The sequence below is a fragment of the Python bivittatus genome, unplaced genomic scaffold (genome assembly GCF_059951505.1).
Source record: "Python bivittatus isolate LINGU-HERP-01145 unplaced genomic scaffold, Pbiv_v1 ctg000570_np1212, whole genome shotgun sequence".
NCBI classification, from domain to species: Eukaryota; Metazoa; Chordata; class Lepidosauria; order Squamata; family Pythonidae; genus Python; species Python bivittatus.
In genome coordinates, this window is record NW_028277097.1 from 1,395,225 (window position 1) to 1,408,748 (window position 13,524).

The following is a 13,524-nucleotide window of genomic DNA, read 5'->3' on the forward strand; positions in this document are numbered from 1 at the left end:
AAAGAGAAGTATGCAAACCCAGTGTCCTTTGAAAAGGCATTGACTGGGGAAGAAATTTTGAACTGAAGACGTAGCTGATGATCACAGGGGAATGAAGAGCTGGTGAATAGACTGGCTCTTCGTAATCCCTCTCTGGACAAGGAGAGGACTTGAGATTGCCCACAAGTGTTCCATATAGTTGCTGCTCACGAGGAGACCACAAGACAGTGGTCTCCAGCAGGTTTAGAGCTCTGGAAGGCGAAGGAAAGCCTGTTGTCCATTAATTGAAGTGGGTCCCCATGAATGATTCTTCTCCTTGATTGTGAAGTTGCCTTTAAAGAACCTTCCTTCAACTATTACTGCTTCTGGGCCAATAGTTACACTAAGAGTTGTGGCAAAGAGTTTACCAGATGATCTTTTGCTGGATGCCTTACATTACATTATCCTATATTACATAGGCCTACATTATCCATAGGCCATTTTTAAAACCCTCCAAGCTAATCCCAAAGGACTGTGAGTAAAAGCCAATACATTTAAAATACATCAGACTTTTTGGAGGAACATATGTTCATTAAACTCAAATGAAAGCCACATCTGAAAGGTACTTTTCCACACATGTAGAAAACCTATCTGCTACTTTGCACGTACAGACACAGTGCTTCCTGCTGACCCACACATCCTTCAATTTTTCCAAGGGCTTTTCCACCGCTGCTGCTGATCAGCCTGCTCATTCCCCTGATTATCCCAGGGCCTTCTTGCATCTGATGCAGATTGTTGTGTCAGCCTGCCTATCTCCCCAGTCATCCCAGAGCTTTCCTGCCTCAGCCGCCAGTCATCTCATCAGTCTACCGATCTCATCAGTCTACCAACTGACCCAGGATCTTCCTGCAGACATCAGTCTTCATAGAGCCTTCTACTGACTCCAATTGCCTCGGTGCCCTCCCATTAATTTAACACACTTCATTATTTCGGGGGGGGGGAGTGATCATTAATGCTGAATATAATTGAGTGGGGGGATCACCTACATCCAAAAGAATTTGGAAGTCTAGACTTTAGCATTCCTTTTGTTCACTGGACTTCTGGAACAACTCCCAAGCCCAAATCGTTTTGATAGGCTTACCTGACAACTTATATTTTCATTGTAACAACCAGTTGCAACAAGCTGTGTTGACACCCCAGCTGCTAATCAGGAGCAAATAGGTTTTTTAGGGATTTGAAGGCAATACACTTAAATCAGGGTAAAATACCAAAGAGGTATTATTAAGTAAATATTAAGAGAATTAACAGAGAAAGATATAACAATCCATATGACGGTTACACAGCATTCTCCTGGAACTTTGGATCTGCACCAAGGTTCAGACTGTCTGGGGGTTTTAATATGCTTCTTAAGATGCAGGGAGTATAATACCTGGAGATGGCACATCTTATCAAGCAGTTGACTGTAATTTTAGACAGTGGAATCTTTGCCACATAGCACCTGAGGATGGCATGATAATATATCTGATCAATACCTTAGGAAATGATCCTTTGTCTATGAGAACATTGGTCTTAGAAAGCTATTGGTCTCCTTCCCCTTGGCAGGTGTTAGATTATGGAGCTAGTGTTGCTGTCCAGCTAACCGCTATCTTAATGGTTACTGGTAAGAATACTAATAAGAGGCAAGTAAGAGTGATTAACAATAACAATGCAATCAGCAAAGCTAAGTAACTTCTAAGCACATGTGTGGAGGAATATACAAATTTCCTCAAACAACTAAATAACCCTCTCTGCACAAGTATTTCTTGCATATGCAGAGAGAAAAAAGAGGCACTAACACCTTGCCAGTCTTCTGTGATGCTAGCACACAAGGACACAAGGAAGTCACATTTGAGTTGAAGATAGTCTTCCATATGATTAGGTATTGCACATGGTTTTGAGCCAAAATTCATGGTTGCTTGGGTCTGACAGTCTTCCTGGGATATGCTCTGGAGTTTTTCAAATGGCCCAAGGACAAATATACTGTTTCTTCCTGACCAAAAATGTGCTCCTAATTCCATGAAGGGCTGAGAATGGTAATCATCCAATGGCAGAAGAGATTGTCATATTAAGTTGTTGAGCAAAAGTGTTGTTTAGCTGAGCAAAAGTCCTGTTGCTCTGTTCTGTTATTATTATTCCAAAAATGATTAGGAAAGAACCATTTTGTATCTTGAGTGTGTGTCAGTACACTGCATAGACTTCCTACTTGGTGAGATGTGGCCCAAAGTATCTTGCAAGGCAATTCTATAGATTGGAGCTCCAAACTTTCATAGAATAGCATGAGCATGCTTGGGTTAAAACTGGGCTTTAATTTTGCTTGTGGGAGACTCACCAGAATGTGCCCATACTGACCAGTATTGCCCACAATAGGGAATATTGGGTATGGCACAGGGTACAGCTAATGCTGAAACTGTAGTTTATACCTTTTCTATCTTACAAAAAAGCTGTATGACCAAGGTGGGCTCATCTGGTGACGTTCATGGTATATGAAAGATTGTGGGAGAAGTGAACAACAAATAGCATGAATTAAGTAACAAAATGAATGAAGGTGGTCTAATATAGTGGAATGGAAGTGATAAATACATTCAGGAAAGTAAAGATATAGGTGTTATTATGAACAGAAGTATAAATTGGTGTCATTTAGGTTGTGGGTGCATATGAAAGTAGGACTCTGTAGGTTGGTAATGATGGTATATTATGACACAATGAATGATGATAATGGAAGAATTAGATATGATTTTGGGGAAATTAAGCAACATTCTGAATGAATGCAGTCCGGGGGGTGGGGGAATTATTCTGTTACATGACATGAATGGATGGATAGGAAGAAGAGAGAGTATAGAAAAAGTTATTGGTCCATTTGAATACCCTAGAGGAAACAAGAATGGCAATGGTTTGATGACTGTCTGCACTGAGAAATGTCTGTTCATTTCAGATATGTGGTTTAAGCTTAAGCCTATTCATGCAAACACATGGCAGTGAATATGAATCAAAAATCATGATTGATTTGATTATGTGTGATGAATTTTTTTAAAAAAATAGTGAAGGATAGAAGGGTGTTCAAAAATTCTGAATGAGGAATAGATTGTTATTTGGTAGTGTCAAAAGTGGATCTCAAGTGGATGGAGAATGAATATAGAAGAATAGGAAGGAAGTAGGAAAAACCGCAGGAAGAAAATATATGTTCCAGTATGAAAAGGTATAGGAATATAGTTAATCTCATAATACAATGAATGGAAAGTGGGCTTAAGGAAAGAGGAGGTAGAACCTGCTTAGAGTGAAAAAAAGTGCACACCAGAGCACTGAAGAAGCGTATGGAGTTATATTAATGCAAAATATGAAAAAGGATGGTTGTGAAATGATTAAATGAAAGAATCTGTGAGTAGGGAAAACTGCATATTTCAGTCATTTTATTTCGGTCTTGACCAGCAAAACAGAACAACAGAGTCACAATTGATTAGAGTAAAACCAGCTATAAAATCTTATAAAAACACAAGTAAAATTGTAAGTTAAATTTTAAAAATTTGGGGTGTAAAAATTAATGTAGTAAATTATGATACAATTTATACAAGGCAACTAAATTATTGTTTGAGATTAGAATAACAGAATAGTAAGATTATCGATCTGAAATATATGGAACCATTATAATACTAAAAGCTGTGGAAAAGTTGTTATTATCATTATTATTATTTCTAGAGAAAATGTAGTGATGTATAAGGAACGATAGTACATAAGGAGTGATTATGGTTTCAAAACTAAAAGTTAGAGTTCAATTACAGTGATTATCTATATTGTTAAAATACCTCTGGCAGCTAATGAAATTAAGACAAAATTAAGATTCACTTGACAGTAAGGACATAAAATATTGATCAAAAGTAGAAATTAAATGAACAGCTGCTTTTGAAATGTTTCCAAATGGAAAGTATCTAGGAGATGTTTGAAGAGAAATTATGACATATTATACAAACTATGGAACAGTACTTGGCCATAATCATCAAAGTAGAATCAGATTCGTCAGGAAAAATGCATAAGAAAGTGATGGCAACAACAAATAATGATAAGGGAGACTATTATATAGGTAGTCCTTGGTTAATGACTGCTCATTCAGTGACCGTTTGAAGATACGATGACACTGAACGAGTGGTACTTACAACCAGTCTTCAAAGTTCCAGCGCCCTCCCACACACAGCAGCAGCCTCCCCCAGCTGTGCTCAAGCTGCACCACAGCAGCCACTGGTGCACCGTCTTGTACCCAGCACCAGCTGCTCCCACCCAGCCACACTCGTGCCATGCCACAGCAGCCACTTACCTGCCCACAGACCTGCTTGTGAGCCACCTGGGACTTGTGACTTCCTGCTGACCTCCCTGTTGGCTTTGCTTGTTGGAAGCTGGCAGGAAGTCGCAAGGAGGTCCTCACTTAATGACTGAAATGGGGACTGCTGGGATTACCTTCGCTAAGCGATGTGGTCACGTGATGTCATATTTTACGACCACATCACTTAGTGATGGAAATTCCAGTCCCAGTTACCATCATTAAGCGAGGACTACCTGTCTATTGAGGAAAAGTTATAAAGAACGTGTTCAAAGGGAGCAAGGAATGGTTAAGATTAAGAGTGACAGAACAAATGCAGAGCAATTTTGATGGAAATGAAACGTTTGGGAAGTGGGTGGCAAAGATTACACAAGCAGCCTTCAGCAAAGTGAATAGAATTAAAAGTGGTGAAATTGTTTGTAATGAAACTAAATTGAGGAATCCTGGAAGGAGTATTGTCAAGATGGACAATTGTATGAATGTGAGAAGGGAAGCTTACATTTGTTGGTTTTTAAAAAGTGTATGATATAGTCAATAGTACTAAATTATGGAATGTTTTGCACAAATAGAGTTGAAGGCTGATTGATGAATGCAGTAAGAGCAGTATATGATGGAAATAAAGCATGCCTGAGAATAAATGGAATATGAAAGGATCCAGCATTGAGCAGGGAATAAGATACGGATGTGTAATATCCCTTTTGTAGTTCAAACTGGGGTTTTCACTTGAGGCACAAATGACCAGGCTCAAATTATCCTACTATGGACACATTATGCAAAGACCTAGCGCTCTAGAGAAGGCTCTAATGCTATGAAAAGTGGAAGGAAAGAGAAGAGGATGACCAGCAGCAAGGTAGATGGACTCAGTTACGGTGATGATGGGTGCACTATTGGAAGATCTGAAAGACCAGGTTAGGGATAGAACATCATGGAGAAAATCTATCTATGTGGTTGCTAAGAATCAACACCAACTTGATGATGCATAATCATTTAATGTATTGATAGAAAATAAATAAGAAATGTGTGTTGTGGTGTTAAGATAGCTATATTTAACACAAGCTAAAGTGCATTACTAAGCTAGCACCCTCAGCCCTTAAAGTGGTTTCTAGTCTACATGGAAGAAGGCATTACAGCTGAAATTAATACCCACATGAAATTAATACCCGTTTACTCCATCTAAGCGGTATTCTATGGGTTCCAGATAAACTTCCACTAGGTTGCAACAGCTAAGGTTGTTCTTAAGAATTGGAGTTGTTCTTAAGAATTGAAGGTTTATAGCAGTGCCCTCTGTTGCAGAGAGGAGGCATAGGAAGATCCTTATATATGGTCTTGTGGCACAGGCTGAGGCTGTTGAGCACATCCTTCTTTAGAGCCCACTATATAGGGAAAATGAAGTGGATATAATTGTATGTTAAACGATAAAAAATTAGAACAAATGGATGAATTTGTGTATCTTAGTAGAATGTTTAGTAAAGCTAGGAAAATGAATAGATAAATTTTAAGATGTGTAAGTGGAAAGATGGTGGGAATAAGGTAGTCTCTTATGAGGAATGACTGTTTCTTGAATAAAGCAAAAATGTCTGTACATGCTTTTGCCCATTTATTATTGGAAAGTGAGAGTGCAGTATCTCAGGAGAAACAAAAATAAATGCAATGGAAACAAAATACCTACGAGCTATATACTTAGTAAATGAACAAGAGATATGAAGAATAAATGGATACTGAAATAATGTAGATTGAATACAAAAGTGAGCGAACAGTACAAATGAAGTATATTAAGGTGATTTGGTCATAATGTTTGAAGGTAGAATCACAAAACAAATGAAGAAAAAGTGAATGGGTGATAAGAAGAAGACTGAAAAAGCCATGGTTGAATGGAGTTGAAGAGACCCTTTGAAAGAAATGAAATGTTTAAAGGAAAAAAGGCAACTTAGGAAGTGATATATGGAGGGTTTACAGAGATAGAAAGATCTGAAGAGATTCAGTGAATGGTGTTGGCCTGTCTTAAAATTCTAATTGGACCCAATCAGCAAAGACTTCTGCCTATCAGGGATGCACTTCTGATACAGGTTTGTGCAGTTCAGTCGGATATCACACTTCATAGTGTTTATCAAAGTTTTCTAGCTGATGGTTCATTTTAAGATGAAGGGCTTTTGTCTTTTATGTGACCTTGGCAACATCCACATCGGAAAACCCAATTTTGGTAACAAACACCAACTATAATTCACTAATTCCCTGTGTGCTCATGAGCCATCTGGGTATGATTCTTGTGTTGGTTCAGAATGTTCTTGGCAGACATAAGACAAGATGAGGCTCACCTAAGTTCTTTAGCAAAGTATACAGCCCAGTGAATTTATTAAGTTTTACTTCTGCTTGTGCAGCATCAGCAGCAAGCAAAACTCTGGCTGCATGCAAGGTTCTGTCCCATAGCAATACGTTGCTTCGTTGATTTGCAGTCTAAATCTTCTAACGTAACTGCTGTGCTGACTGGTAACAAAACAGAGTCCATATTCAAATTGCTTGCTATTTGAGATATACATTTAGCTAAGGGAAAATTGAAGAGGAATTTGGAAAATAAAGGAATAATCTAAAGTTTGATTTATATTTATTTTATTTTATTGCCTGATACAATTTTTTAAAGAAAACATGCATCAGGACAGACTGACTAAACAGATTAAAAGCACCTGTGCTCCTTCCTCCCCTTTCCTTCTTGGCCCTCTCCCATCATCAGGACGACTCAGCTGACAATCAAGCAGAAGTGTTGGAGGCAAGAAGGAGGGAAGACAAGATGACTGCCTGGGAGAAATAGAAAGCAGAAACTAAAAAAGATAAAATACAGATTGAATTCTGTAAGCTTTCTTTTTGTAAAATAAAAATCTCCCCCTCCACCCCCATCCACTGAAGTTTCCAGTGTTTTGTGCTTATTGAGTCTGGGTCAGTCTGGTTATTGGTGGTTCAAAAAAAGAATCTGCAACACACTGCATAAGTATTGCAGATGTTTAGTTGTATTCAGTGGTAACTTCATGCAGTGAAACATAAAAGTCAGGATATTTAACTTTTACCAGTCATCTCCTCTGCGTATCTGTTTTTTCTGCCATCCTCTATATAATTCTGAAAAATCCCCCAACTCTCAGTAAGCAGCTTGGGAGCTTACCAAATGGTAGGTAAGGAAATTGGTGAAAATTGTGTTCCCTACTTTGCATCTGTACGATTGATTTCCATTAGTAAATCAATTGGAAACAACTTCTTATTGAGCAATAAACTATTCAGTGGTAATTATTTGTAGATTTTTGCTACATTTGGCAACGAAATGAGCAGAAGCATCCAAAATTTGCTGCTGCTACCCAATCTCATTGCGGACTAGGATTCTGCACACAATGAACTGATGGTGGTCTCCATCAGAATTATATACAGTAATACACATGCCTGACTTTATTGTGCTTTGCAAAGGAATATAGGAACAGTTAATCAGTTCTGGGGTCTGAGCATTGGTACAAGAAGTTTACCAAGTTACGCACTATTGCCAATGCTGCGACTTCACAATTCAGTCTTAGTGCCTCCAGATAATAGTTTGTTGCCAAGAAACATGGGCCAACCAATAATAAATATGATGGATAATTTGCTGAGGTCAGTAGATTTATTGGAATTGACTAAACCAATAGGAATTGTCCTGTGGTTGCTGTAGTTTTTTTTTCCTTGTTAGTCAGATCTAAAATGAAACAAATATTTTGAAAAGCCACCCCTTTCATTATCCAGAGGATTAGATAGATAACTGGATTTTATGAACCCTGGCAAGGAAAATTATTAGACTATTTTCAGAAAGCTTGAAAAAAATGGAAACGGGTTTATCTATAGAAATGAGCACATAGAAGAATTTTCTCTTTATGACTCAATGAAGAAACTGAATTTTTCAGTGTTTGTGTTTCTGTGTTGGAAGGAATTAACACCCTAAGGAAAGTGGTAAGAGAACCCCTAGCTGCTTTTAATGAATTCAAGTCTCCAGGTCAGAGATTTACATCCTAGGCTGCTAAAGGAACTGGAGGATATGTTCTCAGGACCACTGACTGCAGTGTTTGAGAACTCCTGGAATATAGAGGAAGTACCAGAAGATTAGAGAAGAACTAACATTGTTCTAGTCTTTAAAGAGGGAAAAAGTAGACCCAGGAAACTACAGATCAATCAGCTTGACATCAATACCTGGGAAAATCCTATATGCACTTAAAAAGAAACAATGTGATTACTAGAAGCCAGGAAGGGTTTGTTAAAAATAGGTCATGCCAGGCAAATATTTCAGGTGTTTTTAACAAACTGACTAGATTAGTAGAACAAGGGAATGCTGCACATGTAGTATACCTAGGTTTCAGTAAGGCACTTGATAAAGTTGATCGTAGTCTCCTCCTTGATAAAATGTGGGCTGGATGGTCCCAATTCCAGATAATTGGCCAATTCATTGTAACCAAGCTTTGAAGCTCTCAGATGGATACAGGGCAAAAACCTAAGTGCTAATCTCATTAGTCTCATAATTCTCTTTGCATCATGCTCATGAGCAAGAGAGTGATTGTGTACTTGTGTTCTTTTTTGGGTGCTTCCTACAGACACATGGTTAGCCATTATGGGAACACACTACTGGACTAAAAGATTTTTGATGTGTTCCAGCCGGACTTTTCTTAACATTTTACATTTTAAAGATTGTCTGTATGCAGGGTGGTACTTTGATGAAGCAATCCTTTGCATATGATGCTGAAAGTATGTGAAGGACAGTAGCATGACCCACCCATTTCCTTAATAAACTGACTGTTAAAGTCTTATAAAAATTGCTTCCCTTTTCTTATTAATAATGAAGGCCTTAAAACCTTGCACAGTTACCCTTAAGGCTGCTTAACCTGAACAATTCTGGATTATGTTTTATTGATTTTCTAATTATTGGTAGAAATAGGTTACTTCATTTTGAAATGGAGCACGACAGGACCCATTAAATGATTGCATAATTATTTCTCTGGGAAGGAAATTGTTTGAGATAAGGGGAAGCAAGATTTGCTCACTTTGAGTGAAACTTAGGAAATCCCTTGGAATTCCATGGGCCACCTAATATTTCCTTTCACTTGAATTCATCTGACATCTTGCTTTAGAGCCTTTTCTTTTGATGGTTCTAAACTTTGTTCATATGTCTGAAGTTATAACATCAAAGCATACACATGAGTCATTATTCTTCAGCTGCTGTTGGTTTGTGCCAGTTCAAATCCTTTTTCTTTCCCCTCTGTTTTGTTTAATTGGTGATCAGTAAAGGGATAGGAGAAGGCTGATTGCCTCAGGCTGAAAATTGGTGACATTTTCACTTGTCTGTAGCAATCTGATCAGAATTCTCTGCTGTTTCCAGTAAATGCTAGCCTATTCTGAAAGATTAAAGAAAAGATATGTGCCAACACATACATGTAGCCATAGATTTTTTCCCCTTTCACTAGACTAAAACATGTATGCACTTCTTAAATATTAAATAAGTATTTATTTATTTATTAAACCAATTTATATAGCCGCCCATCTCACCACAGGCGACTCTGGGCAGCGTACAACAAAACATGCACCGTGAATGTTTCATGTTAGCATTAATCTAGAGGAAATGGAGAAAAAAGAGAGTCTCCAAATAGAAAACAGTATTTTGTCACATGGTTTTACATGTTTCACAACATTGAGAATATAAATTACAGTGTTATTAGAAAAAATATGAATGTGAGAAAGAACTGATTGGAGTGGAATATTTTTCCTGCATTTAGCAATGAGCCATTTATGCTGGGGGGAATCAAGATAGACTCCTTATATAATGTAAGCTGTTTTGGTTCCATGTTGATAATCTCACAAAACCACCATTGATTTGGGTTGAAGGCCTCAAGTAGATTTCTGACTCCTGGCCAGATGTAATTTCTCTGTCACATTTGCATATGGTAACCTTGGGAGGGAACCTGAGCTACCAAGATATCCTCCCATGTCTAGAAAGTATATGTTGATGTTGACTGTATGGAATTTATGGGAGTAATAGTGCAGCACATACAGAGGCCATTAGGTTGAGGAAGAGGAATCTCAGGGCAGGGACAGCACAGGTATGTTTGCTGCCATAAATTGTACAGTGGGTATGTTTTTGTCTTTACCTTTACATGTGGCAATTAAGAGCTAGAATAGTGAGCATGATCCTGATTTTCTGTCAACCATCTGTTCAGTTGTTGTTGTTCAGTCGTTAAGTCGTGTCCAACTCTTTCTGACCCCATGAACCATATTGCACCAGGCCTTCCTGTCCTTCACTGCCTCCCTGAGTTTGCTCAGTTTCATGCTCATTGCTTCAGTGATGCTATCTAACCATCTCATCCTCTGCCGTCCTCTTCTCCTTTTGCCTTCAGTCTTTCCCAGATCAAGGTCTTTTCCAAAGAGTCCTCTCTTCGCATTAGGTGACCAAAGTATCTGAGCTTGAGCTTCATTATCAAATCTGTTCAGTATGTGTATGCAAAAAAATGTCACAGAGTCAGAGAATGCCTGTGTTCATACTGTTCAACTTAGTATGAATTCATTAACTCACAGTGGGCTTGTTTGAAGGTAATGTTGCATGAATGTGTGTATTATACTCTGCTCTGACACACAAAAGGAAGGATATCAAAAGCATACACTACTCTTTACAGTTAAGTGCTATTAATTATTTGGATTGAAATTACAATTTATTTAAACCTTTGGGTAGAGAGAATAAATCAACCTCAGGAACAGGTTTGAATCTGGCTTGCTTGAACAGACCATAGCTAAAGCCGGGTTTGGATGAAACAAATTATGGTTAGTTGAAAACAAGACAGTGTTTGTGATCTTTCTTGCAGCTTGTTGATAGAGATGACTAGAATTATTTCAGCTAGATACAATTTTTGAGGTTAAGACATACAATGGAATTTTGCCTTTCAAATAAATCTATGGCGTTGTAGCACCCTTATTATTTATTCTCATGTATTAATTGTTGGCAATAAAACATATGCCATCTTTTTATGCTTGACCACTTGCTGTTTCCTATTTTGGTCAATGTAATTGGGATAAGTCTTGTCCTAGTTCTTCTCATTACAGTAGCACAAAATGGTATACGTTGCTGCATCTTCAGCAGTGTTCCTAATCTAGCAACAAAAAGAGAGACATTTGGTTCCATCTGTTAACAGATATTGAAAAATCTGTGATTTGCAAGATAAATTGGACTGTGAGCCAAATATTTTTGGATTAATGTTGTAAAATAACCACCTTATTCATCAATTCATTATTATCATTGCACTTCAGAGACAATCTTATAATAGGTTAGATTTGAAACATGGGAGATCTTGCGCTCAAATTTCTGCCCAAACTACAGTAATGGGATAAATCACCCAAGTTTTAGGGAAATATAAAATAATATAAACAAATATTGTAATTCCTAGTAATCAGAACTGAAAAGAAATTATTTGGACCTGAGAACCTAATGGCCGCTTATTTCATTTTTTAATTTTAATTCGTAATATTCAGGCTATTTTATATCAATATTGTTAGCTTTGTAGCTGTATGTAACGGTCAGTGTTGCTACACTGCTGAGACAATGAATGATCAATGTAAGATTGCTTAAATCTATAGTTAAAACTGGTCTTGAACCCAGATTTTTGTGCAGTTAATAGATCTGACTGTGATTTGATGTAATCACCCCATCATCTTATTCAAATTTATTTTGAACGACATTTTATGAAAAGCTATGCTGCATTTAATGTTACTTCTTACAAGTTAGCTGTAATTTACAAATGGATTATAGATGTTCTTTCTCTTCTTTAAAAGATAAACAGCATGAAGTGGAAATCCCATCCCCGACACAGAAAGAAAAAGAGAAAAAGAAACGGCCTATGTCTCAGATCAGTGGAGTGAAAAAGTTGATGCATAGCTCCAGCTTAACAAATTCTAGCATCCCCAAATTTGGAGTCAAAACAGATCAAGAAGATATTCTAGCCAAGGTAAGAGCAATGCTAATTTCCAGCTGGTTATGCATCTGTAACTCAGAACAAATTACAGCTGCAACTCTACATTCACTAATATTTACATACACTGGTGCCTATATACATCATGTGTATAAAATGTCATACACTGACTTTATAAAGCCAAATAAAGATTCTGATTTAGTTTTTCGCTAGCTCATTGTGCATTGCAGGTCACCTTTAGAACTGGGTAAGTGCAGAAGTCAAACAGATTTTTTTAAATGAAACCTGCACCTGTAGAATTTAACAGAAATTCAGATCCCATATTTGCATCAGAAGAAAATAGCAAAGAAAGTATTTGCAGGAAAACTATTTTCTTTTGATTATTCTGAAACTTAGAGTATTCCCAAAACATAAGATAGAGTAAGATGGCGGCATTCCCTGGAAAGTTTCCCAGTGCTCCTTGCTGTACCTGAACATCAGGGTGATACCAAAGCATTTCAGTGCATGCTGTTTGGATCAACATTTCTACTCTCTGTTTAAAATCTGCAAAATTAGTTACTAAAGTATAAAACAACGAAAGTCAAGAGCAGCAGTCTAATGATATTTTACATAAACCCTATTGGAAAGCCAGGTGACTGTTTTTTGTTTGCTCTTACATCAGGAGCTAGAAGATGTAAACAAATGGGGCCTCCAGGTGTTTAAAATAGCTGAATTATCTGGGAACCGACCTTTGACAGTCATCATGTATACAATCTTTCAGGTATGTTTCAGAGGAAACAGCTTTTCCCTTTTTCTTTTCCAGAAGCCTTTACCTATATTGTAAAAACAATTGTTTTTCTCTCTGTAATTCCAGGAACGGGATTTGCTAAAAACGTTTAAAATTCCACCAGACATGTTAATAACCTACCTGATGACGCTGGAGGACCATTATCATGCAGATGTGGCATATCACAACAATATACATGCTGCTGATGTTGTACAGTCAACACATGTGCTTTTGTCAACCCCAGCTTTGGAAGTAAGTCCACAATATGTGGGTAAAATTAAAAAATTAATTGTGAGACGTACTTTGCTTGCTAAGTGATTAGATACTGAGAAAAATCACTTGATTTGAGGATATGAACATTTGATAGTTTATTATCCAAAACATTTTGTAAATTGGATTTTTCAAGAGAAATAGCAAGCTCTGTGGTGCTTGCACTTGTACTTAAAAGGGGAAAGGACCTGCGCAGTTCTGTTTCACTTAAAATATTTTCTCCATTAGTTGTT

General features: G+C 37.5%; 1 protein-coding gene across 7 annotated transcripts in view; it reads left to right on the plus strand.

Annotated features, from left to right (window-relative positions):
• The window catches only part of PDE4D (phosphodiesterase 4D), a 679,443-nt gene that overhangs the window by 654,051 nt on the left and 11,868 nt on the right, over window positions 1–13,524 (plus strand). For all 7 annotated transcript variants that reach the window (XM_088152876.1, XM_088152875.1, XM_088152878.1 and 4 more), the window contains 3 exons: window positions 12,119–12,291; window positions 12,917–13,015; window positions 13,109–13,273. In XM_088152876.1, the coding sequence (XP_088009002.1) occupies window positions 12,119–12,291; window positions 12,917–13,015; window positions 13,109–13,273 (437 nt within the window). The remainder of the gene's footprint in view (window positions 1–12,118; window positions 12,292–12,916; window positions 13,016–13,108; window positions 13,274–13,524) is intronic.